At 36.0% G+C, this 27,470-nt stretch overlaps 2 protein-coding genes across 5 annotated transcripts in view; one reads left to right on the forward strand and one right to left on the reverse strand.

Moving 5' to 3' along the window:
- The window catches only part of LOC125672054 (protein tweety homolog 2-like), a 33,057-nt gene extending 15,425 nt beyond the window's left edge, over window positions 1-17,632 (forward strand). Inside the window, exons 5-15 of one of the 3 annotated variants that reach the window (XM_048908129.2) lie at window positions 907-1,002; window positions 1,705-1,777; window positions 1,962-2,031; window positions 2,854-2,915; window positions 3,156-3,248; window positions 4,043-4,182; window positions 5,988-6,089; window positions 8,092-8,223; window positions 10,513-10,573; window positions 10,730-10,744; window positions 14,849-17,632. In XM_048908129.2, the coding sequence (XP_048764086.1) occupies window positions 907-1,002; window positions 1,705-1,777; window positions 1,962-2,031; window positions 2,854-2,915; window positions 3,156-3,248; window positions 4,043-4,182; window positions 5,988-6,089; window positions 8,092-8,223; window positions 10,513-10,573; window positions 10,730-10,744; window positions 14,849-14,890 (886 nt within the window). In that variant the 3' untranslated portion in view covers window positions 14,891-17,632. Of the gene's footprint in view, window positions 1-906; window positions 1,003-1,704; window positions 1,778-1,961; window positions 2,032-2,853; window positions 2,916-3,155; window positions 3,249-4,042; window positions 4,183-5,987; window positions 6,090-7,888; window positions 7,980-8,091; window positions 8,224-10,512; window positions 10,574-10,729; window positions 10,745-14,848 lie in introns of those variants that run through there. The other 2 variants (XM_056162409.1, XM_056162410.1) reach the window with 2 other exon arrangements.
- Window positions 17,633-18,161: 529 nt separating this feature from the next.
- The window catches only part of LOC125672051 (poly(ADP-ribose) glycohydrolase-like), a 36,738-nt gene continuing 27,429 nt past the window's right edge, over window positions 18,162-27,470 (reverse strand). For both annotated transcript variants that reach the window (XM_048908120.2, XM_048908119.2), the window contains exons 15-20: window positions 27,281-27,428; window positions 26,431-26,509; window positions 22,882-22,990; window positions 22,659-22,773; window positions 21,459-21,590; window positions 18,162-19,979 (exon numbers count right to left, since the gene is read on the reverse strand). In XM_048908120.2, coding sequence (XP_048764077.2) covers window positions 19,726-19,979; window positions 21,459-21,590; window positions 22,659-22,773; window positions 22,882-22,990; window positions 26,431-26,509; window positions 27,281-27,428 — 837 coding nt within the window. In that variant the 3' untranslated portion in view covers window positions 18,162-19,725. The remainder of the gene's footprint in view (window positions 19,980-21,458; window positions 21,591-22,658; window positions 22,774-22,881; window positions 22,991-26,430; window positions 26,510-27,280; window positions 27,429-27,470) is intronic.

A 27,470-nucleotide genomic window follows, 5' to 3' on the forward strand; every position in this document is an offset into this window, starting at 1 on the left:
CCCCCCCCCCCTTCCATTACCCTACAGTGTTGAAATTTGGAATTTCAAAAAAAATGTTTTCATAATATCAAAGAAACTAAACCTTATCTTTTTATTATAGATAATGAGCTAACAAAAGAAATTAAATATTGTTGAAAGTGTGGCAATACTCTGTTTTTAGCTCAAGTGAGCTTTTCTGATCACCTGTTGTCCTTCCTCTGTAGGTAAACTGAACACACATTTTACTTCTTCTCCTGAGTAGAATTATATACTATTCCAAATGGTTTATTGTCATTTCACTGGCAAACTTAGGTACCCTATATTTAGAGTTCCATACCTTTATTCTTTAATAGTAAATTCAAATCCAAGTGATATAATTGCCGGTGTTTTTGATTACGGTAAACAATCCTTCCACCACAAAATATAATCTGTTTCAAACCCTTTCAGAAGTTGAATCGACATGAAATTTTTCAACGATAGGTTTAAATAATATATAATATGTTTAAACCAATGAATTAAATATAGAACCAGTACCTACACAAATATAGCATCCTGTGTGATTGTGCTGAAAAGCTGAGGAGCTAATGTCATTAGATGGGGAATTTTTCTTCATGGCGGCCACCTATTGCAACCATGATGGAGCTCATTGAACCTGGTTAATGGTGGGCCTCCTTGATAAAACCCCGTGTGTAAAACAATGTAGCCCCGTGTATAGAACAATGTAGCCCCTTGTATAGAACAATGTAGCCCAGTGTATAGAACAATGTAGCCCCGTGTATAGAACAATGTAGCCCCGTGTATAGAATAATGTAGCCCCGTGTATAGAATAATGTAGCCCCATGTATAGAACAATGCAGCTGTTGAGTGTGAATAGTCAGAGTAAAACAACCAGAATGTGTTATCAGGCTTTACATGGTGTAATTGTAGGTGGATTGTCACTATTGTATTGTTGTGCTTTTCTGCATTCATACTCCTAACAACGAGCCTGGGTTGTTACAAAAAGTCAAGATGTCTTCTCATGACGTGAGTATTCCTTCTTTAATATTGTCCTAGAGATCGAAGTGTGACATATCTGCTTATTTGTCTTTTTGTTTTCATATTTCACAGGGGCTTAAATTCTAATCAGTGTATAAAGCATACTCCAATATAGAAGATGATGAGAGGAGTGTGGTCAAGGTCACACAAACAAATGTAATTGGGTACAAATTTTTCACCTAAGGAATTTGTCTGTGCCAGGAGCATATTTTTACAACACATATAGTATATATCTAAACCAGGATAATGATATTGTGTAGGAATAAATTTTAATGGCAGGGTATGTTGTTGGGATATAGCAATAGTTTGGTGCAATTTGTGCTGTGATGCACATGATATTAAGTGTAATCTAATTGATAAATATGCTTCTAGTTATGTTTGTAGGATGAATTCTAAATAAACATATCAAATGGTAATGATGTCACAAAAGTATGTTGCTCAGCCAATCAAAAATATTTTACTAAGAAAGTATGTTGCTCAGCCAATCAAAAAGTATTTTTCCAATAAAGTATATTGTTCAGCCAATCAAAAAGTAATCTACTTATAAAGTATGTTGCTCAGCCAATCAAAAAGCATTTTACTAATAAATTATGTTGCTCAGCCAATCAAAAAGTATTTTACTAATAAAGTATGTTATTCAGCCAATATTCCAGATCAAACCATTACTGTTGATGTGATAATTTATTTCAGGTCTGTCATTCTGGGCTTCTTTGGTCTGTTGCTCGTGTGGGCTGGGAGCGGAGCCTATCTTGGAATTTCTGTGGTCAGTCCCTAAAGGATCTTTATTGAGAAAATTCATTATGTTGATATTGCAAAATTTAAGTTTTGAATAGTGAAGGTAAATGGTGTAATAATGATTATCTGATGACAAAAAAGATAGTATTAAAAGATCAAAATACGTTTAATAACCAGATACATGTTAGTTTGAATGTTCTAACCATTTTCAGGGTATGTCAGACTTGTGTTATGATCCCAATGGTTTCGTAGAATCTCTCGGGGAAAACAAAGCACAAAGAGGTAACGGTATAGGATTACTGTTCACTTACATCAAGGTCACACATGATTCAAGGTTACACATGATTCAAGGTTACACATGATTCAGGGTTACACATGATTCAGTGTTACACATGATTCAGTGTTACACATGATTCAGAGTTACACATTATTCAAGGTCACACATGTATCAGAGTTACACATGATTCAAGGTCACACATGATTCAAGGTTACACATGCTTCACAGTTACACATGATTAAGGGTTACACACGATTCAGAGTTACACATGATTCAGAGTTACACATGATTCAGGGTACACATCATTCAAGGTTAAACATGATTCACAGTTACACATGATTCAGAGTTACACATGATTCAGGGTTACACATGCTTCAGAGTTACTCATGATTTAGGATTATACAATATTTGAGGTTATACCATCTTCGCTAGCCAAGTGTCCAATTCACTTGCTCTCATCTACCGGATCAGACACTTAGCTAGCGAAGATGGGGTTATATGTGATTCAGGTTCATATGTGATTCAGGATTACATGAATTATTAGGATTCTAAATGATTCTAGTTGATGGATGAATGATCTAAGGTTACACATGATTTAGGGTTTTACATTTTTGGGGTTTTACATGATTCATGATAACACAGCATTACACAATATAGTGTTACACACTATTCAAGGTTATATGTGATTAAGGTTTACCAATGATATAGGGCTACAATTAATGCAGGGTATTACACAATCATACCTTTATATTTCTGTGGGTTTTTTTGGGGGGGGTGGGTGTAAATCATTTGATGTGTTATGTATTCTGATGATTTTTTTTCTGTAGAAGTGATCAAGGAGTATGCCACCTGTCAAGTTAACAAAGACACTCCAGAAATATTTAGAAAGGTAAGGGCAGCCTATGTCCTACAGAACTCCCAAAACACCAGGTAATATGTAGTCAGCACATCAGTAGAAAGACTGCTGCAGGTAATCTCTAGTCAGCACATTAGTAGAAAGACTGCTGCAGGTAATCTGTAGTCAGCACATCAGTAGAAAGACTGCTGCAGGTAATCTGTAGTCAGCACATCAGTAAGAAAGACTGCTGCTTTTTTGTTCAGGGATTCAGTTTGGTCTTTGTCTGTTTAGGAAATTGATGATGCTGTCAAAGAAGTGTCCCAAGCTAATTCAACACTGGATACATTCATTAACGAGAGTGCCAGGTTTATCCCTATGCCACAGGTGAGTACTGTAGATTGGAGATCAGACTAAGTGAAGAGCTTTAGGAGAATACTGTAGATTAGAGATCAGACTAAGTGAAGAGCTTTAGGAGAATACTGTAGATTAGAGATCAGACTAAGTGAAGAGCTTTAGGAGAATACTGTAGATTGGAGATCTGACTAAGTGAAGAGCTTTAGGAGAATACTGTAGATTGGAGATCTGACTAAGTGAAGAGCTTTAGGAGAATACTGTAGATTAGAGATCAGACTAAGTGAAGAGCTTTAGGAGAATACTGTAGATTGGAGATCTGACTAAGTGAAGAACTTTAGGAGAATACTGTAGATTAGAGATCAGACTAAGTGAAGAGCTTTAGGAGAATACTGTAGATTAGAGATCAGACTAAGTGAAGAGCTTTAGAAGAATACTGTAGATTGGAGATCAGACTAAGTGAAGAGCTTTAGGAGAATACTGTAGATTGGAGACCAGACTAAGTGAAGAGCTTTAGGAGAATACTGTAGATTGGAGATCAGACTAAGTGAAGAGCTTTAGGAGAATACTGTAGATTAGAGATCAGACTAAGTGAAGAGCTTTAGGAGAATACTGTAGATTGGAGATCAGCTGTAGGAGAAAGTGACTTTTTCATGATTTGTTTTGTGTGGTAGTTAACATGTTTTGGATTTTGGATGACATGATCATGATATACCCGATGTTGTGTGTTGTAGTAAACAGGATAATATAATCATGATTTGTTGCATGTTGTGGTTGACATGCTTTAGATGACATGATCATGATATACCCGATGTTGTGTGTTGTAGTTTGAAAAACCTGTCCATTACTTGAGGGTACAATTGGACTATGCTCTGGGGAATGTGACGTCGCTTGGAGAATTGCTGAACTGCAGGACTCTGCACAAGGACTACAAGTCAGCTGTGGAGGGAGTCTGTGAGACAGCGCTGTATGTTCACCATCCACCACCCATACCACTCACATCACACCACCCATACCACTCATGCAACACCACCCATATCACTCAACACCACTCACACCACCCATACCACTCACGCCACACCACCCATATCACTCACGCAACACCACTCACACCACCCATACCACTCACACCACACCACTCACACCACCCATACCACTCACACCACCCATATCACTCACACCATTAAAACCACTTACACCACCCACACCACCTAAACCACTCACACCACTAAAACCACTTACACCACCCAAACCACTTACACCACTAAAACAACTCACACAACCCAAACCACTCACACCACTTGCCACCCATACCACTCACACCACCCAAATCACTAATACCACACAAACCACTAACACCACCCAAACCACTTACACCACTAAAACCACTCATACCACCAAACCACTCACACCATTCAGACCACTCACCATTAAAACCACTCACACCACATGAACCACTCACACCACATGAACCACTCACACCACCCATACCACTCACACCACCCAAACCACTCAAACCACATGCACCACTTGAATTATTAAAACCACTCACACCACCCAAACCACTCGCACTACCCAAATCACTTGCACCACTCAAACCACTCATACCACCCACACCATTTATACTACCCAAACCACTCACACTACCCAAACCACTCACACCAATCAACCACTCAAACCACTCATACTACCTAAACCACTCACACCACCCACACCACTCAAACCACTCATGCTACCCAAACCACTCACACCACCTAAATCTCTAACACTTCAACCACTTAACCACTCACACCACCCACACCAATCAATCACTCAAACTATCCAAACCAATCACACCACTCATACCACCCAAACCACTCACCCCACTTAAACCACTCACACCACTCAAACCACTCACCCCACTTAAACCACTCACACCACCCAAACCACTCACACCACCCAAACCACTCACACCACCCAAATCACTCACACCACCCAAACCACTCACACCACTTAAACCACTCACACCACCCAAACCACTCACACCACCCACACCACCTAAACTACTCACATCACCCAAACCACTCACACCACCTAAACCACCCAAATCACTACCACCACTCAAACCACTCACACCACTAAAATCACTTGAACCACTCACACCACTTGCACCATACAAATGACCCAAACAACTTACACCACTCAAAGCACCCACACTACTAAAACCACTTACACAACTCAAACCACCTACACCACTCACACCACTAACACACCTTGCACCACTTACACCACCCAAATCACTTGCACCACTCAAACCACTGTACTTAGGGAAACTTGTCCACCCATGTTATCTTCACCCAGATTCATTTCAGAAAACTATCTTCTCCCATTTTCAATTCGTTTAAAGTATTTTTTGACTACTTTAGTCTATATATTAAGATTCACTAAGTTTTAGATTTGATCATGAAGGATAAAGACAAAACGGGTGTAAAAATTGTAAAAAAAAAAAAAAAAAATAATGTGAAAAATTCCTGCTTTACATTAATGTAAAGCTTACTATAACTTTCTGTGTAAATGGAATATGTCTGCGATTTTAAGATTATGATCAAATGATACCCCACAACGGTCACATTATATCCCACAATGCATCCATCTAGTTTACAAATCTCATCACATTTGAGTCTACTGACAATGTTGCAATTTTCTTGGTAATTCATGCACATGCATTATTATGAAGAATATTTTAGCAGAAATATATTTCTTGTCAGTGATGGTGATGTTGGTCTGTTGTAGAGTGGGCATCGCCCTGCTGTTGTTGATGTTACCATTTGCTGGGATATGTATGATCGTAGTCCAGTGTTTGCTTCCTAGAGTCTGGTATCTCGCAGGAAAAAGGTACATACTACATTATAGATGCCTATTAAGTCATTATCTGAAATCTAGTTATAACTGTTTTTATGTCCCTGGAATTAAGACCAGGTGGGGGGGGGGGGGGGGGGGGGGGGGGGGGGCAAATAGAATTTCACATGCCCATCTGTTTACATCATAGGTAGGAGGGCAATTGATATTTAGTGGATGTAATCCTTGTGAGAAGGCCTTACTAACAGTGCCTTTGCATTAGACCTTTGATCTTTGAATAAAAATTTTGAACACTGTTTTTAAACTATTGAACTGTGGTTGAGAGGGCTCTTATGTATAATGGGTGTAATCCTTATGACAGAGCCTCTCCGAAGATGTATGGAATAGGAATTGGGTACCATAGACTGCTGTCGGGGGGGGGGGGGGGGGGGGGAGAGAATTCCTGTTTCACACACATTTTGTTGTATGCATACATTTTCTCTTCAGCAGAATACCATGAAATTCAAACTAGTACTTTCCACAAATTCAACTTGCACCTTAAGTACTTCAAAAATTTCTCAGTTTTCTGAAACACAATCTGAAGACTTTGACTATGTGCCAAGTATTATTATCACACCTAGTACATAATATTATGAATTCTTCAACACAGCTATTTAACACAAATAGGTGTGACACCATTTACTAAGTGTGATCAACACAACAATTTGAACATGCAGGATTGACACTAAGTACGATTTCATCCTCACAGTAACTTGCGCAACCAGGGGCTACACTGAGTATGATTTCATCTTCACAGTAACTTATGCAAGCAGGGGCTACACTAAGTATGATTTCATCTTCACAGCGTGTATCAGTGACATTCAGTACCATTTCAGCAATACATAAACAAAGTCTGACTGACAAAAAGTTTTGGTCACAAAAATAAGAAAGTATTTATGTTTGTATATTGATACTAAGAAATGGGTAATTGTGTAATTTTTGGCATGTCATCCTCATCTGTTTCTCCATTCTTTACCTCGAGACACATCCCACCAGAACACTTGAAACAAACAATGACAGTAAAAATCACTTTGTGATCGAGAGGTATTATCTTCACAGATATATACAAACAGTTAACAATTACTGATATTAGTCAGGGAAAAGACACATCGATATATACAAACAGTTAACAATTACTGATATTAGTCAGGGAAAAGACACACCGATATATACAAACAGTTAACAATTACTGATATTAGTCAGGGAAAAGACACACCGATATATACAAACAGTTAACAATTACTGATATTAGTCAGGGAAAAGACACACCGATATATACAAACAGTTAACAATTACTGATATTAGTCAGGGAAAAGACACACCGATATATACAAACAGTTAACAATTACTGATATTAGTCAGGGAAAAGACACACCGATATATACAAACAGTTAACAATTACTGATATTAGTCAGGGAAAAGACACACAAGGGAGTTGTGGAAGAAAATATTCAAAATCTCAATTTTTTTCGTTACAATTTGCTATTAATGATTTTTCCAAATTTGAGGGAAAAGGATGCTAATATCTTACAACATAAAAGGAGGGGATGGTAGTTCATAAATTAAATAAAATCAGATTGGTTTCTGAGCTGAAGTGATTTTCTTTTCACATGGAGTTACCACACCTCACACAAAAACTAAAACTGTACTAGCTGAACTTATATATCCCCCCCCCCACCACCACCAATCTTCATTGAAATAGGGCAGATGTCAAGGACATTTGTGGTTTGTACTGTTTGTTAAAGAGGGACCAACCAATGGATGATTACGTTCTGTCATTGATTTATTGTTTGTAGGAGAGGGTACCGCCCGGTGGATAATTTATTGTTTGTAGGAGAGGGTACCGCCCGGTGGATGATTTATTGTTTGTAGGAGAGGGTACCGCCCGGTGGATGATTTGTTGTTTGTAGGAGAGGGTACCGCCCGGTGGATGATTTGTTGTTTGTAGGAGAGGGTACCGCCTGTTGGATGATTTATTACATTGATTTATTGTTTGTAGGAGAGGGTACCGCCCGGTGGATGACTCGGATCCGTTTTGTCACCGCCCTCCCCCGTATAATGATTATGGCACTATCGAAGGTGGAGGAGCCCGAGGGAGTTGCACATTAGAGTACTACAGAGACCTACGCAGGTAAGTTTTGTTTGTGTATTTAGGATTTTAAACCAATGCGGTGGTATATCAGCTTTGAAAGTTCGATGATTGCCCGGTTTTTACGTTTTTAGGTTAACATGCCAGCTCGTAATAAGCCTATTCTTCTTTTAAAACTTCTTTCATAGAATTGTTATTTTGGAAAAGTCTAGTATTGGTTGGTAGTGGGCCACTACAATCCAGCATAATATGTTTATTTCCCCCCCCGTCTTTGTATCCTTTGTAATTTATTTGTTTCACAGAGATCTTATTCAGTCTACAGTTTATAGAGAGATGATATACTTATCAATTGTGAGTTTAAGGTCCATATATGGAAGTTAACAATTTCAAACTGAAGTGCTGTTTTTACAGCTTGATCTGCTTTGGTATCGCCACAAATATCAATGTGGCTTGGAATCCAACAAAAATTGATTAATTTATCTTTCAACAATCATAATTTTTATTTAGGGTTTCAAAAATACATGACTGGTGTAAGCTTAGTAAACAGAAAAGAGAATCCTGAAATTATGGTAAAGTGTTTCTCTTGAGATGATATGATATTATGGAATGGCAGTTGTTTGCCCTTGGCTGTGAATATTGTTGCTTGACTTGGAAGTCGAGTTGAGAAAATATCTTTAATGACTGCATCCACAACCACCCTTACATTATCCACAATCACCTTTACTTTATCCACAACCACCCTTACATTGTCCACAACCACCCTTACATTATCCACAACCACACTTACGTTATCCACAATCACCTTTACTTAATCCACAACCACCCTTACATTATCCACAACCACCCTTACATTATCCACAATCACACTTACATTATCCATAACCACACTTACATTATCCACAGCCACACTTACATTATCCACAATCACCTTTACTTTATCCACAACCACCCTTACATTATGCACAATCACCCTTACATTATCCACAACCACTTACATTATCCACAATCACCTTTACTTTATCCACAACCACCCTTACATTATCCACAACCACCCTTACATTATCCACAACCACTTACATTATTCATAATCACCTTTACTTTATCCACAACCACCCTTACATTATCCACAACCACACTTACATTATCCACAATCACCTTTACTTAATCCACAGCCACACTTACATTATCCACAACCACTTACATTATCCATAATCACCTTTACTTTATACACAACCACCCTTACATTATTCAAAACCACCCTTACATTATCCACAACCACTTACATTATCCATAATCACCTTTACTTTATCCACAACCACCCTTACATTATCCACAACCACACTTACATTATCCACAACCACACTTACATTATCCACAACCACCCTTACATTATCCACAACCACACTTACATTATCCACAACCACCCTTACATTATCCACAACCACACTTACATTATCCACAATCACCTTTACTTAATCCACAACCACCCTTACATTATCCACAACCACACTTACATTATCTACAACCACCCTTACATTATCCACAATCACACTTGCATTATCCACAACCACTTACATTATCCATAATCACCTTTACTTTATACACAACCACCCTTACATTATCCACAACCACCCTTACATTATCCACAACCACACTTACATTATCCACAGCCACACTTACATTATCCACAACCACACTTACATTATCCACAATCACCTTTACTTTATCCACAACCACCCTTACATTATCCACAACCACCCTTACATTATCCACAACCACTTACATTATCCATAATCACCTTTACTTTATCCACAACCACCCTTACATTATCCACAATCACCTTTACTTTATCCACAACCACCCTTACATTATCCACAACCACCCTTACATTATCCACAATCACCTTTACTTTTTCCACAACCACCCTTACATTATCCACAACCACCCTTACATTATCCACAACCACTTACATTATCCATAATCACCTTCACTTTATCCACAACCACCCTTACATTATCCACAGCCACCCTTACATTATCCACAATTGCCTTTACTTTATCCACAACCACCCTTACATTATCCACAACCACCCTTACATTATCCACAACCACACTTACATTATCCACAATCACCTTTACATTATCCACAACCACCCTTACATTATACACAACCACACTTACATTATACACAACCACACTTACATTATCCACAACCACCCCTCACATTTCCAGTAGATAGTGAAATAATCCCTACATTAACAACAGAGAAACTACCTGTGTGGAGTTTAGAGAACTAGTACATGTCAGTTTAGTATTTGTTTTGATTTTGTAGGAGTGCTGATGAACTGCAGTCAGAAGAGAGAGTTCCCATGAATGATTCCCCACCTCCTGCAGTAAGTTACCATGGTGATCATATACATCGTTTCTGATTGGTTTAGGGTTCTTGTAGTGATGGTGACGGGTTTTTATCCAGTGTCTACTTCCATAGAAAATGTGATATGTTGTTATTCATTATACATTTTTTTAATGCACTGATTCTTTTCAAATAGGCCAATATTTACATCGTAAGTACAAGGACAATAACCAGAGTATTCTGAATACTGACACCTGTTTAAAATTGTTCTTGGCTTTGGTGGTTTATATTAACCATTGTGGGTGTTTTGAACTTTTTGTGTTGGGAGTACTGATCAGGGTTTGGAGATTTATTAAACTTCAGTCTGAGAATGTGGATGTTCTTAAGTCAATCTGATACAGTTTATCAAAGACTGTTTAACTGCTGGACTCGAGCTCTTCAGTCTAGAGAATTTGTTGTTTAGTTGCTGGACTCGAGCTCTTCAGGCTAGAGAATTTGTTATTTAGTTGCTGGACTCGAGCGCTTCAGTCTAGAGAATTTGTTATTTAGTTGCTGGACTTGAGCTCTTCAGTCAAGAGAATTTGTTATTTAGTTGCTGGACTCGAGCTCTTCAATCTAGAGAATTTGTTATTTAGTTGCTGGACTCGAGCTCTTCAGTCTAGAGAATTTGTTATTTAGTTGCTGGGCTCGAGCTCTTCAGTCTAGAGAATTTGTTATTTAGTTGCTAGACTTGAACTCTTCAGTCTAGAGAATTTGTCATGGATGACTGCATGGTAATCCATTGCGAATTTTGTAGAGTGGTATGCACTACACAGTCTGTTGTAATGTATATGTAAACATATACTGGGGCACATTGCTGAGCCATATAGTCTGTTGTTATGTAAATATATACTGGGGCGCATTGCTGAGCAGTACATTCTGTCGTAATGTAAATATATACTGGGGCGCATTGCTGAGCAGTACATTCTGTCGTAATGTAAATAAGATAAGTTTATTCCAATTTTGGGCCCAGAGGGCATAACAGTAAGACAGTTTATAAAGAAGGAAATTCAAAAAAAGAAAGAAAGTTTACAACATTAACTACAGGTTACATAGACTGCAAACTGCATGTGGATGTGGGGCGCGTTGCTGAGCCGTATAGTCTGTTGTAATGTAAATATATACTGGGGCGCATTGCTGAGCAGTACATTCTGTCGTAATGTAAATATATACTGGGGCACGTTGCTGAGCAGTACATTCTGTTGTAATGTAAATATATACTGGAACACGTTGCTGAGCAGTATATTCTGTTGTTATGTAAACATATACTGGGACACGTTGCTGAGCAGTATATTCTGTTGTTATGTAAACATATACTGGGGCACGTTGCTGAACAGTATATTCTGTTGTCATGTATATTTGGGTGTGTAGATGTGCAGTATAGATTCTGTGGTAATGAACATGATTACTGCGGTGCGTAGTACAGTACACAGTTGTAATGTACATGTATATTTGTGTTCATAGTACAGTACACAGTTGTAATGTACATGTATATTTGTATATTTGTGTGCGTAGTACAGTACACAATTTTAATGTACATGTATATTTGTATATTTGTGTGCGTAGTACAGTACACAATTTTAATGTACATGTATATTTGTGTGCGTAGCTGTGTGCAGTAGAGATTCTATTGTAATGAATATGATTACTGGGGTCTGGAGGTGTACATGTAGCAGGTGCTATACGACCTTTACACGACCTTTACACAGGTAGACAGTGACATTAAAGAAGACGTGTTGATTGTGTTATACGACCTTTACACAGGTAGACAGGCATGTGGGCAGTGTGTCGGAGCAACATTCTGTAAACAGCTTTAGAAGCTCAGCATCTGTATTCATTGACGTTGTGAAACAATGACATCCGTTATGTCACTCATTGTCTAGACAGCCAGAGATATGGAAATGTGTCAGAGATTAATTTTCTTTTTAAGAAAAGAAGTCCTTGTATCTTCTGGAGTACAAGTCCAGTCATTGATTCTGTTTGTTCGATATATTAATATATTGATGTTTTATTATTGCAGTACAATGTAACAATGATTACTAATATTTATTGATTCCATTTGTTCGACAAATTTAACATTAATGTTTTTAGTGCACAATGTAACAAAAATTACTACTGTTAGGTTTATTCAATATAGCCCTGTAAACTCAAAATAAAAGACACCAAAGTCTTCCACATCCGTTTCATAGTTTGGGATTTTTTGGTTGATTTTTAATATTTTGATTGAACGTAGATGTCAATGGCAAACTTACAACTCAAACTTTATGACAAATGAGATTACTTCAGCTTCCCTATTGTCAACTTCTCAGATTGTCATAGGAATATTCCATTATCACCTGCATACAGAGTTTGTCTTCCAGCTTCTTGATATGTGAAAGCATTTTCTGTGTTTGATCAAATTTCTGAACCGAGGCGAATGACTTACAAATAAGATGATGTTACAGGATTTTCAACAGTCTTGTTTGAACGAAGTCAACATTTCCCAGATTCTATGGTCGTTATAATGACCTTTTGCAAGTGCAGCCTGTCATTGGGTCAGATTTTATCTGAAGTGTTTCATACCAATTGTAAGGCATTTCTTTTCATACTGAATTTGACTTTGGCATAATCCATTTACTGATCAAGACAGAGGGCTCATGTGGGTGTGACCGTTCAACAAGAGATACTTACTCCTCCTAGTCACCTGATCCCACTTCTGGTGTGTCCGGGGGTCCATGTTTACCCTGTTCTCAATTTTGAATTTTCTATAGGATTCATGAGTTTGATCACTGTTTGTTATCTTCACCTTTTTCTTTCATTGATTGTGTTTGTTTGATATATTAACATTTTAATATTTTTATACGCTGTCCAAGATTGGACGTACTCTGGTATGGTGTTCGTGTCTGTCTGTTCGCTTTTTCGTGCCCTGCTCATAACTTACATACTATGAGGCTTAGAATCAAACTTGGTCAGCTGATGAATCTTGGGTAGAAAGTGTGTCGCACATTAAAGTGGAGTCATTGTGACCTTTGATTAAGATGATAAAGCCAAACATGGCAAACCCCTGTCTGGTTCATAACTGGACAATTATTTAGCCTAGAATCGGCAAACTTCGTCAGTTAATGCATTCTAGGTAGGTGTGTTGTACATCAAGGTCACTGTGATGATATGGCATAGCCCTTTTCGAGCTCATGTAGATTTGAGTCCAAGAATCAACAAACTTTGTCAATAATTGGTGCATCTGTGGAGAAATGTAAATTGCAGCATAAAATCAGGTCAATAAAACTTTAAAATGACCAGGTATTTTAAAAAAAAACAAACAACACAATATTTTAAGGGAGGTAATCCTTAAAATGTTAGCGAGCAATGCAGTAAATCTTACAAAATAAAAATACCTTTTTTTCATAAGATATAGCTATATAACTATCCCAATATTTTGTTTCCAACAGTAATGACATAAATATGCAAGAAATGCAGACTTGACAAGCACATCACACAACAGAGAACGCCATTGTCTCATGGGAGTAATGATCTAAGCCATGGTGTTGTAAGAATCCAAAGATTATTTTGATAAGAGCCATGGCATTTGTCCAGTTAAAGATTAATTAATGAGTATAATGTAAGAAGGCTGTAGAAATGATTTATCACTCCTTTAGTTAGGCCACTTCTTTTTACAACTCTAAATTGAACGAGAAGTATCTAAATACATATAATAAAATGAAGATGTGTTTTGTATGGAAGCCGTTAGGTGCCAGGGTATAGAACTAGTATTCATTTAACTGGCGGCCGCCACTTATTAACTGGTATCTGCCACTTATTATCTGATGGCCACCATATAAATTAACTGGCAGTCACCACTTAATCTATCAGTGGCCGCCAGTTAAATTAAGTGGCGGCTGCCAGTTAATTTATGTGGCAGCCACCAGTTAAATATTGATTCCATACCCTGGCACTTATCGGCTTCCGAATTTTTGAAATACCATTTCTGTAGTTATTTTAACAATTCAAGAGATAAATTGACAAGTCAATTGTTGCACCAAGGTTGACATGATTTTATCTTACGCACACTCATTTGTATAAACATCCATTTGGTGTATCATGTGCCATGTTGGTGCACTTTATTTTGTTATTGTACAATGTACCAGTACTTAATATTCAGTGTAGTGTGTGTTTTAGTATTACTGTATGGTATCCAGTACTTACTAGTATTCACTCAGTGTATTGTGTTAATGATTTAGTATTACTGTATGATGTCATCGATTCCAATGTATGATTAACCTATACTTTTGTGTTACAGTACCACCCTGGAAGATTTCCACCCAGACACGACATTAATTAACCTTCACATGACCTTAACTATGTTATCCAAAAAGAATGTGGACTAAAATAAAGGGAGAAGTTTTTTTCCCCCAGTTTGACTGTAGATTATTTTGTATATAAATACTCATGTTTTGTTGCTTATTAATGGTGCGTTGAAAATGATTGTAGTATTCTGAAATCTGGCACACACGAAATAAAGAATGGAAGGTTTTTTTGTATAATAAGGACAAGTTTGTCTCTGTGACAACGAATCTCGGTCCTCATAGTGTTTAATGTAAGCAGGTGTGCTTGGATGATACGAAATTCTTTTGCTTTACTTGTTTTGTTTCTCCTGTCTCTGCAAGACTTGCACCACTTGCATATGAAGTTTGTTAGTGATTTCTTCAGCATGTCTACTTATTGATGATTGTGTTTTTCCAATGTTATACAAATCTGATCCTTTTTCTTTCCACTGTCTCCTCCAATCAGATCACACCAGTCTCTTTCATCAGAGAAAATTAGCAGGAGCTTAAGGAATATTTTTATTTGTTGTTACTTTTTCATACCTTTTTCTGTTTGTACGAATATTATTTTTTGCCACTGTCAAACAGTTGTAACCATTTTCCAATACATGATGTAAATAGATCTTGTTATGTAGAAAAAAATGCATTAGTTTTCATTTATTTTTTGGTCAAATTATTGCTCATTTCATGCATATAAAGGGTTGTCATTGTAAAATGTGAAATATGATATTGCAAATGTTTTGAATATTTTTTTTTGATGTTACCATAATGCAAGTACATGTATATTTGTGAAACCTTAAACTGTTACTGAATTTTGTTAACCATTCACTTCTTCTGTTGAGAGTACTTTTGGTTTATGAAAAGCTGGTCTAGTTGCCAAATATGCGTGTATGCAAGTTTATTGATTGTTCAAGTCATGCTCTCGGAACACAATCTGATTCAAAAGTTTCATTTATTTAAGGAATGATTTCAGTTGTGAGACGCCTACACATACATAATGCAACCATTGGGGATTCCATACCATTTCATTTTGTGCAATCCAGTACGCATAATAAAATCAGTAATAGAATTGCAGTGTTTAAATACTCACAGTGGATAAACATTTTCCTCAATGGATGTTAAGATTCTTTTAGGTAAATTTTTGATTATTATGTCTGCCCACCTAAGTGTCGCCATGATTTTTCTTGTTCTGCTTCTCTTACATAATCTCGTACCCAAGAGTGCCAAACTGGCATAGTGTAAGCCACAAGTATAGTGCTAGGTGCGCATATACCAGGATCCTATACTGAAGGACATTAGTGGTGGATCATCATCTTGGCATTGTTTCATGTTGTCAAATTCAAAGCTCCATTTTTAAAGAAAAAGAAAACAAGGGTAGCACTCCAACAAAAATGAATCCTACTGTGTGATCAAATAATTTGTATTCATCAAAGGACTCGAAAGATTTTCAAAGGATTGCACATATGGAGGATATAACTCCCTTTTACAAACATAAGAATCACAGAAATCCATGTTATCTAACATTTGATATTTCCCTGGTTAATTATACAATATGACCTGGTGTACACTTTATCTAGTCATTTTTTCACCCATGGTAATAACAAATCAGCATTCATTACAATGTACTTGTATATGCATTCACTCATCTCTACATACAATGTAACCCACAACAGTGTAAATCATGCAATGCCGATGTTGCTCAGTCTGCACATGCATTTTGGCACCAGACTTGGAATGTTAGAATTGTGTATTAAATGTTTCGCGATTCAATATATTTCTGATGTTTTCCAAGCAGAGCAAATTCTATGGTGCTGTAGATCCAAGAATGGTGTAAAAGATTTTATACACAAGAATATTTTGTCAGAGCAGACAATATAGAGAAAACTAAAAAAAATAGTGTTATCTGCAATTCTTGTGTAATGCCACCTGTATAAAAGATCTACAGAACCAGTAGTGTCTGGTTTAACCAATTATTAAGTATCGAAAGCTGTTTTGAAAAGCTCCGTTTTATATTAATATCCTAACACACTCGTATTAAAATCCTTTATCCTCTATGACTTGTTATTAAATTTAATAAGCTATATATTTGAATTATTTTTGGTGTTTATGTTCGATTTTTTGTATGCTGATGGTTTGTGCTGTTAATTGTTGGTGAATGCTGACAATCGGACAAAATGTTGATCTAGGTTGATGTTATAGTTTATGTAGAGTACAAGAAACTAGGTTTTTGAAACTTATTTTTGTATCGAATTTGTTAACTTATGAAACCATTAGAAATTTATTTGTACAAATTCTGTGTCAGAATGGTTGTGTATTTCACATATAGATGGTTTTTGCTACAGATTTTTGTAAATGAGTCACTTTATACCTATAATTTTAAGGGCAGTTCTGAGAATTGCATCTCCCTTTAGTTTGGAGTAAATAGCAGGGTTTTTTTTTCTGTTAGTCAAATTTATATACACTGAACTTGTACATCAATTGCAATTCATAATGTCAAGTCTGTAATATATATTAAATTCTCACTTAAGGATCTGTTAAATAAGTTTATGTCTTATCATCAGCCATAACGATTGTCTTCCAAGAGGTAATTAAAGTGATGGTTGTGAAAAATATTATGCAGTGGTTTTTGATGGATATTTAAGTTCTAATTAACAACACTTGGTGACTGTAATGAGTAAAACATATTCTAAATATGAGTTATCGAAAGTTTTTACTAATTATGATGGCGTACTAAATAAAATAAACAATATGAAACCAAAGTTTGTATTTTATTTTTTTCTACGCTCGCTCGCTCAAAGGACTAGCAATATTAAAGTTATTCGAATTCAATTCAGTGAGAAAACACTCTAATACTACCGAGTTAATTAATATTTCTACATTTATTGTATTGTCAGATACCCACGGCTGATCTCGTCTTCTACTCAGTGATGAGAAGACGAGATCAGATGTGGGTATCTGACGATGCACTAATTGGTGCAAATTAATTAACTTCTACACATTTTGTGTACCAATAAAAATTAAAGCCGTTAGTTTTCCGCTACATTAGACTACCTGGCGTGTAATTTAGTGGTAGTCGAACAGAAAGGCATAAAATCACTGATACAGTCACTAGTGAAGGCATGAGAAGGTTAGCAAATGAGATTTCTCTTTCTCAAGTTGGCCTTGCATGGCTTCATGAACTTTGTTGCCCCAAACATGTAAAAAGATTGTTTATTTTCTGTAATGGTGAAAAAGCCCAGGTCTCCTCTGTTGGGAGCATAACAAACTTTCAGGAAGTAAAGAGACAAGTTATTTCTACATTTTTAATGGGTTCCATTACAGAACAGTATGCACATGAAATGACAAAAAAAAGGTCATAAATTTTATATCACAATTAGAATCACTCTGGATTTTCTATTTCTCTGGTAACCAGAGTAAATTACATGTATTGTTGACTCGCTGTACAAAACTGAATAGGTACAACTGTACTACCAATCTTACAGAATGGTATCCCTCCCACTAACATTTCCCTCCTGAGAACTGCCTTAGATGATTTTTCTCCTAACATATCCCTCCTGAAAATTGGTCTTGGGTAGATTTTCCAACTCAATTTCCCTCCTGAGAACTGGCTCTAAAGTAGTATTTCCACCCCTTATATCTAGTTCTAAAGTAGGAGCCCCTCCCTTAATAGTAGTACACTCTCCCTTTCCACCTAACACTTCCCTCCTGTGAACCGTCTCTAAAACTTTTTTTTTTTTTTTATCTATGCACAAATTTCCTATACATCTTCATTTATAGATAAATTGTTCACACTTTCTTGAAAACACCAAATGACAAGGTACAAATACCTGCCATGTCCTATCTTCCTGTTTTGATTTCTGCACAATCAACTGCTGAATTCATTTTCAAAAATACCTTCTAGACTATGAATGTGAATCATTTGTTCAGCATAAGCCTCATTTACTGCTTTATAGATTACCAAACATAATGCACCAAAATTTTATTACAAAAGTTCAAACTTATACCTTTTTTTTTTTACTTTCTCCTTACAGCTGTTTAGATTTATCAAAATATCACAGCTCTTTCACGACATACTCCTTTAAATTCTAAAGACAGAATCTAATGGACTGCAGAATTGTAACACATTACAATTGTCCGAAGGAGCCATAGATGTGAATTATGCATCAAAGTTCAAAAGGACTGGATTGGAAACATGTTCTTGTAATCTTGCTGTCTACTCTATTCAATGACAGACTATGTATTGTATTTACATCTATTCTTAGTTAAATTACTCTCCTCACAAGGATGTACATGATGAGATTAAGCATCTTGATCCAGTGTACTCCCTTTATAAACAGAAAGTAGAAATGGATCTTAACTCAGTGTACATCCCGTTACAAACAGAAAATAGAAATTGATCTTAACCCAGTGTACTCCTGTTACAAACAGAAAGTAGAAATTGGAGAATAATTTGCTTTATCCATTATATACTTCAATCACCACTGTACATGGAAACTACTGTAAATGTATTACATTTGGCTGTGTATTCTATTTAGCGCCTTTGGCGGAATGCAGCTTCCGCTAAATCAAGTACATCGCTAAATGCCATCCATAAATCTAGATGTTTAAAGTAATTCAGGAATGCGCTAAATCAAATATACGCTAACTTGTTGAAAAAATGATTTCCGCCAAATATCGTATACGCCAAATATAATACGTTTACAGTATTTTGACAGTCCCTGGGACTCGAGAAGATGCTGCCTTTTACCTCAAAAAGAAACTAATAAATCTTGCAAGAAATAAAATACGATCTTGAAAACTGATGAGTGACGTCACAGAAACAATTCATCATGTAACAGATTAACGTCCTACGTCAGGGAGTGTCAGCTTTGTAGTCCTGGGATTCTGTTCTCTGTATTTTGGGCTTTCCTGTCTCATTAGCACTTTCAAATTGCATTTCTCGACTATCGGACCGCTGATATTCTGGACTGTCTGGTTCACTGTCCGTGTTTTCTAACGTCCCATCGAACACACGTGGTATGTATTGAAACAGACTCATTGATTTCTTTGTCTGTTTTGACCCCGCAATCTTCTTTCCATATTGTTCGATTAGTGTCAAAATATTTCCTGAAATACAAAGATTGCGGTGAAATCTGTGCTAACTTTTAATATTAATTTAAAGAGAAGAATATCTAATTCAAGCATCACCACAATAGCTTTGTCAGTAAAGTGAAAAGTCTTTCTGGTGAAACTCCACAAAATGAAGTCCACTGCATAGACAATAAAGAACGGTAACTGCGTTAGAGCTTCTCCACATCATTAGTAAAAAGTGGTTCTTTAAATAAAGCTCGGGAAACTTTAACATGGTCAGACATTAAACAACAATTATTTTATTAGCTGACAACAAAAATGTTGTATGTTATACAGTGTTTTCTTGATTTTTAAAGAAGTAATGAAAGCTAGAGCAAACAAATCCTGTAGGCCTGTATAATATCTATCATTTTTCTTCAGTTTAATTTTCACTGTATGCCAATAAAACTGCATTGAATACCAGACCTGTCCTAATGGGACCAATAACCCTGTGGGGCTCATCCACAATGGGTTGAAATACTGTATAGCTGAAGACCAGAAAGGCACGAGTTTCGACATTATTATTGTTTCAACTGAATACAAGTTACAAGAGACACTAAACTCCTTTGAACATGATGTGATCATGAGTGTACAAATTTTCAGGAAAATCCATTCACTAGTCTCCTAGAAAATGTCCTTTCAAGGTCATGTCCACAGACAGACGGACGGACATGCTGATTCCAATATACCCCCCCCCCCCCCTCCAATCTTCTTTTGCAGGGGGTGGGATAATAATAACAATATACACTCTACATACAATACAGAATGTATAAAAAGATTTAGACAAAGAAACTGGCAAAATAACCGAGATCAAAGAAGCAGGTACAGTTTCCACAGTCATCTGGCCCAGAAAATGGATAATTTCAGTAGGAGTCCCAAAATCTGGCATTCAAATAAGGAATATATAAGCAAATCCAAACTACGCTTAATTTGATCCAAAATTGCTTTGCGTTATACGACAGGAAAGTGAAAGTGGCATAAAATTGCCAAAAATACAAAAATCAATGAAAAAAAATCATAAATTCAGGGGATTTTCCTTTCAGAAAACATACAGCCCATGCGTTGAGCAAATTCATATTCAAATATAAATCTTCTATCAGTACACAATATATATTAATTTCATTTTGCTCGTCGAATGGGCACACCTTTTCCTAGGCAATAACCTGATGAAATTTAACAGTTATCAAGCTCTTTTTGAAGAAAGGTGAGAAAAAGTCTTATATTCATAATGTAATAATGCTATCAAACAAGCAATAACTTTGATTCGAGTTGAGATAGTATACTTGGCATATATTTAACTTACTTAAAACACAGATCAACCTTTATTCAAGACACATTTAAAACAGTGAATTTTTTGGGGCCTTCTCATGTACACAACCGTACCTTGTTCTTTAAAGTAAATAGTACATTTTTTTTTACCTATTCCCAGACAGTAAATAAAGAGCGTTAGACAGGGAGATGTACATTTTTTTTTACCTATTCCCAGACAGTTGGTTTTGGTGAGGTATGTGTGGATATCAAACATCTCATCTCGTAACAACTTGTCATCAAACGTGTAATAGCAAACTTCCCTCCTCGCCATTGTGGCAGCCATCATCTGGATCAAGGCTAGACAAAATCAAAAGAGACTCATGAACCACATCACTTACCAGACCAATTGCAGTTTCCCATATAAAACTTTAAATTCCATTTATGTTCCCTCCCCTTGTGGGTCCCACCCTGTCCCCAGGGGTTATGGTGCTACACCACATAACGCAATCTGATTAAAACCAGATCTTCAATCCGCTCCTCTATTAGAGGAGCGGATTGAAGATCTGGTTTTAATCAGATTGCACATAACGATGCTTGCATATTGATTGAATAAAATGTAGCCTTGTTGAGATGAAGATCATTTTATAGTATTCCAATATACCTCAATGTAAAGCTTTGAGCCCTCTTGTGGCCCTGCCCCAACCCAAGGGGCCATGGTGTAAACACACTTGAATCTTCAAAGATGCTTGCATATGATTTTGATATTTTGTTTCCCCAGTGGTTTTTAAGACAATTTCTTATAAATTTCTAAATAGATCTTTAAAACCTTTGAAAAAGATCCAACTTATAGTCCCGCCCTGACCCCAGAGGTCATGTTTTGAACACATTCGATTTTACATTTAATGAGAATGCTTGATTATTAATTGTACCATTTTGATTCTTGAGAAGATTTTCAAACAAATTTTCTTTAAATACAGTCCCATGTGAAATGTTTAACCCTCATTATATCCCCATAGTCTGGGACTCAATGTTTGAATAAATCTGAATTGCCATCATATAAGCATGCTTTCTTGCAAGTTCTAGCATTTCTGTTTAAATTGTTCTTGAGAGGATGATTTTTTTTAATCAACCCAACTTATTTTGACCATATCATAATTATTATCCCTTCCAGGGGGACCTTGCTCTTGATTTATGAAAACTTAAATCTGAATCACTCCAAGAATGCTTTGAGTGAAGTGTAGTTGAAATTGGTGCAGTGGTTCTTGAGAAGTTGAAAATGTGAAAAGCATACAGACAAGGAGATGACAAGTTGGATCAGAAAAGCTCACTTGAGCTAAGGTAAGCTGAAAATCAATGGAGTTATCTTAATCAGGTACAGAATATTTCAAACCAAAACTTTCCAAATGATCGAATAAATTTTCCTACCTTTCAGTTGTTTGTCTCCCCCAAAAGCTCCGCATCCCCAATTTCCAGTGCACACTGCGGGGAGGGGAATACTACTCCCTGGGCTGTGACTACGCGAATAGAATCCACTATAAGCCTACAAAACATACAAGCCATCAATAAAAATCCTCGCAAAGTCTTTAAAATCCTCATAGATTTTGATCTTCTATAACTTAAGTAATTAATACACGTATTATGAACTGACTTTGTTGAGCTCTCTAATGACGGATCCCAACCGGAACTGGTGACTGTGTTCTCGGATGACCAAGGCATCGATCGCTATCACGTCGGTGTACAACCGCCCCCATGCATCTCTAAAAAAAAAAAAAAGCTAAATTCATGAAACTCTGCAAGAATACTATTTTTGTAACAGACACAATAGTTCTAAATAATAGTGACCCAAAGCAACACTGGAAATTATTTCATTACAACTATAGATGTTCATTATACGTGTTACTGTAACTTGTATTTCAGTCAACATTAGACAGGAAAATTCTCTTCCCGTGTTATTTTTGCCCATACATGTCTTATGTCATCTGTCATTTAATTTCATTTAATTGTGTTTTGTCGTTGCATTCCTCTTCTTACCCTTCTAAAGCACCTTAGAGTAATTTGTTTTATATAAGGCACTATACAAATTTTATTATAATTATTATGTTGGAAAATGATTTTGCTCAAAATTAAATTTGCCTGAAATTGTTGCTAGCTAATTTAAAGTAATGAAAGATTTAATTCCTTGAGTTTTAAAATCGTCCGCTTTGAATGAGGGCGAAATAAAAAGGGGGTGAAATTTATCCTGTATACGGTAAATTCCAAACTGTTGTGGTCCATTCCTCTGGGATTTTTTAAAACTTCAAGGTACTCTATGTAAAACTCAAACCTTGCTGTTTTAGCCATTGTCTCGACGACTTATAGAAGTTCTAACCTTAAAGGGGTATGGCACGATTTGAGCTGAAAATTCCATTTTCATTGTTTACAATGCTTAACTAAAGTATTTCTAATGGTCAACCAAAATCTGAATATCAGTTGTTGAGCTATAAGTGAGATACAGCACTCACAATTCTTTGTTATGTAAATATGGCTCGTGTCGTGTTTTTGTTTACATTAGATTGTTTAATAGAAAATAGCATGCTTAAAACAAAATGAGATGTGCCAAACACTAGAAAATATTTAATTGTGTTAAGAATTCACTTATAAATTGAAAAAATCTGCTTTAAACGAAAGTTGTTCTAGTTTATTTAACCTATGTAAACAAAAACATGGCATGATCCTTGTTTACATAACAAGGACTTGTGACCTCAGTATCTCCCATGCACCTTGACTACTGACATTCATATTTTTGCTGATCATTAGTAATACCTTAGTTAAGCATTCTAAACATTAAAACTCAAAAAGTAAAGTTTGAAACTTTTCAGCTCAAATCGTGTCCATGTCCCTTTAACTGACAACTATAAGTAATCAGACAGTGAACTACCGTGAATGAAATAAACAGTGCAATTGCAATTGACAATTTTAAAGATAATTTTTTCCTATTCTTACAATATGTTGAATTTTAGACTCCATCAAACCAACTGTGGTATGATTAAAACTTTACAATGTAAAGAGCTATAAGGTTATTTCTAACACTAAAGTTCTACAGAAGACTTTTTAACCGACCCCCCCCCCCCTTTTTTTTCCTTCTATTTCTTGAAAGACATGTGACTCTTTTCCATTTGAAACACAAAACAGACCAAAGAAAAAATCGGAATCCCCTTTCCCAAGCAGGGCATTGTTAAGTCGACATGACCCAATTTCTGAAGGAAACTAGATGTGTCAGTATGACACAAACGTCCCTGTCGACATTCAAGTTTGAAGTATTTTAAAGTGGAAAGATGTGAAAATATCATTCAAGTTTCAAGTATTTGAAAGTGGAAGGATGCGAAAATTGGGTGCAAAGGATACAAAATTACATATCATATTTAAGAATTTGTTTCTTCAATCAGTTGAAAAAAAAGAACTGAATTACACTAAATACATGAGAGTGCAATGTGGACTTCATAAAGAATTAATGCAAGACAGACCACTTAATGAATTCAGATACTAATTACTTAATTACTAAGAAACACAACAATTGTTTATTTGTTTAATAATATCTGTGGAAAAAAGTGAGTACTGTCAGAGACATAAGTCCAAGGGCAATAACTCTGTTGAATGTAGGTCCAAAACTTAATCTGTAAGTTATTATAAAGGTCCACAATGAAAATCAGCTTAATCTGTAAGTTATTATCATAAAGGCACACAATGAAAATCAGCTTAATCTGTAAGTTATTATAAAGGTCCACAATGAAAATCAGCTTAATCTGTAAGTTATTATCATAAAGGTCCACAATGAAAATCAGCTTAATCTGTAGGTTATTATAAAGGTCCACAATGAAAATCAGCTTAATCTGTAAGTTATTATAAAGGTCCACAATGAAAATCAGCTTAATCTGTAAGTTATTATAAAGGTCCACAATGAAAATCAGCTTAATCTGTAAGTTATTGTAAAGGTCCACAATGAAAATCAGCTTAATCTGTAAGTTATTATCATAAAGGTCCACAATGAAAATCAGCTTAATCTGTAAGTTATTATCATAAAGGTCCACAATGAAAATCAGCTTAATCTGTAAGTTATTATAAAGGTCCACAATGAAAATCAGCTTAATCTGTAAGTTATTATCATAAAGGTAATAACCCTGGTTGAAATAGGTCAATAGACATAAACTCAGATTTGATCTTACGTCATCAATATAGAAATACAAAAAATCTGTTTACAAGCACTGCGACCTGAAAGTCATCAATACGAGAGACTGACCAAAAAATCTGTTTACATTGGCATTGTTTACAATCACAACTAAAAAGGTCCAGAAAACAGACAGCAATATAAAGAGATCTTCCAAAAAAAATTATCTTAAAGCACAGCAAAAAAACAGTCACTAATTTAATCGAAATTTTTATCAAGTCTAAGGGCAATCATATTGGTGAAATAAGTCAATCAACATGAAACTTGTTCTTGATCTGTAAGTCATCAATATAAAGAGATATCTCAAATATTACCCCACTATCTACAAACAAAGTAGGTCAAACTCCAAGATCACTGGGTCAAAAATGTTGGTACCCACAGAAAGGTCGTATCATAAGGAATACTCATGTGAAATATCAAAGCTCTATCACTTACTGTTCAAAAGTTACTAGCAAGGTTAAAGTTTTCAAAAAGTAGGTCAAACTCCAAGGTCAAGGTCACCGGGTCAAAAATGTTGGTACCCATGGAAAGGTCTTGTCACAAGGAATATTCATGTAAAATATCAAAGCTCTATCACTTACTATTCAAAAGTTATTAGCAAGGTTAAAGTTTCAGACATGATTACAGAATTACATAATGATAGACAGGACAAAAACAATATGCCCCCTGATCTTTGATCTCGGGGGCATAAAAAAAGAGTTGGAAAATCTTGCTATGAAAGAATGACAGATGGAAAAGGGTAACACTTTATGTCTAAATCATTTCATGAACCGCATATTTGATAAATTGATGGGTGAGAGACCAACATTGCAAAGACAGGTGCACTTATCACGAAACTGGCTCAGATGAATTTACAAGAATACACATCTCATCTTTCACATTTTGAAATGCACATTATGTTCATGGGTACTAAAGAGTATCTGCCAAATTTCTGAGAAGTCGGAGCAGGAAAATGAACATGAAGTATATATTTATATCCAGCATTGTCAATACCTTTCAGTTTGATCCACAAAATCGCCTGACCATTCAAATTTGCCAGCATACCCTGAGTAATTACTGAATCTTTCACAACCTGAAATTCAAATGTAAACAGAATGTTTGTGAGAAACAAATGCCCATTGACGATTGATCATTGATTTTGGTTTATGTAATGGTATTCTCTATATGGGGGCATACAATTTATAACTTTTACAATTTTTGCATTATGTAGAAGATTTTTTGCTATGACCTTGACATTTTTCTAAATGGCCTTGCTTGAGAATTGTGACATGTTTTCTACTTTTATTTCATACTACAAATATGTATAAGTGTATGAGAAGAGAATTTCATACTGCCCATCCACATCATTTTCTGTATCTTTTTTTATTATTATTTTCATGATTTGCAGGACACATCCTTTTGTCAAAAGTAATTTTTTGTCAAGGAAGACCTGATGATTCTCTTTTAGAAGTGGAATAAGAAATAAAAAAGACAGACTGTCACTAGGACAGAGTACTTAAATATCCCCAAAACTCTGCTAGCAGGAGAAGAGGGTAATTACACTGCATTCACCATAGCAAACCTGCATAGCAATTCCTAATAGAAAACTGAGGGAGGAGGAACATGGTTACTTTCACTTTCATTATATGTACAAGTACCTGTTTAGAATATGTATCCAGGGAATATGATTTACAAAAATAAAATCATATACCTTGGAGTATATTGTATATATGCATGGAAATCAAACATGTTATTCAGTTCAAATAAAATGGAAAAGGTCAAGGCCATCCTAAGTGTCAAGGGCACTTTAAAAGGCAGAGACATGTACTTGGCACATACAGGGAAGTCTTTACCTACATCTTACCCATCATTATAAGGCTTTCGTTTTTCTCCAGGCACTCAGTGAAGAGTCTCGTTACCAACATCTCAGGACAGATGAGGAATCGTATCTCCTCCTGAACAGCTCCCATACCTAACACCCCACCCCCTAAGTATTTGTTGGCAAAGTCCACCTGAAGAAAGACAGAAAGTAATAAAAAATAATGACAATAGGA

Source organism: Ostrea edulis, chromosome 4 (genome assembly GCF_947568905.1).
Source record: "Ostrea edulis chromosome 4, xbOstEdul1.1, whole genome shotgun sequence".
Lineage (NCBI taxonomy): Eukaryota > Metazoa > Mollusca > Bivalvia > Ostreida > Ostreidae > Ostrea > Ostrea edulis.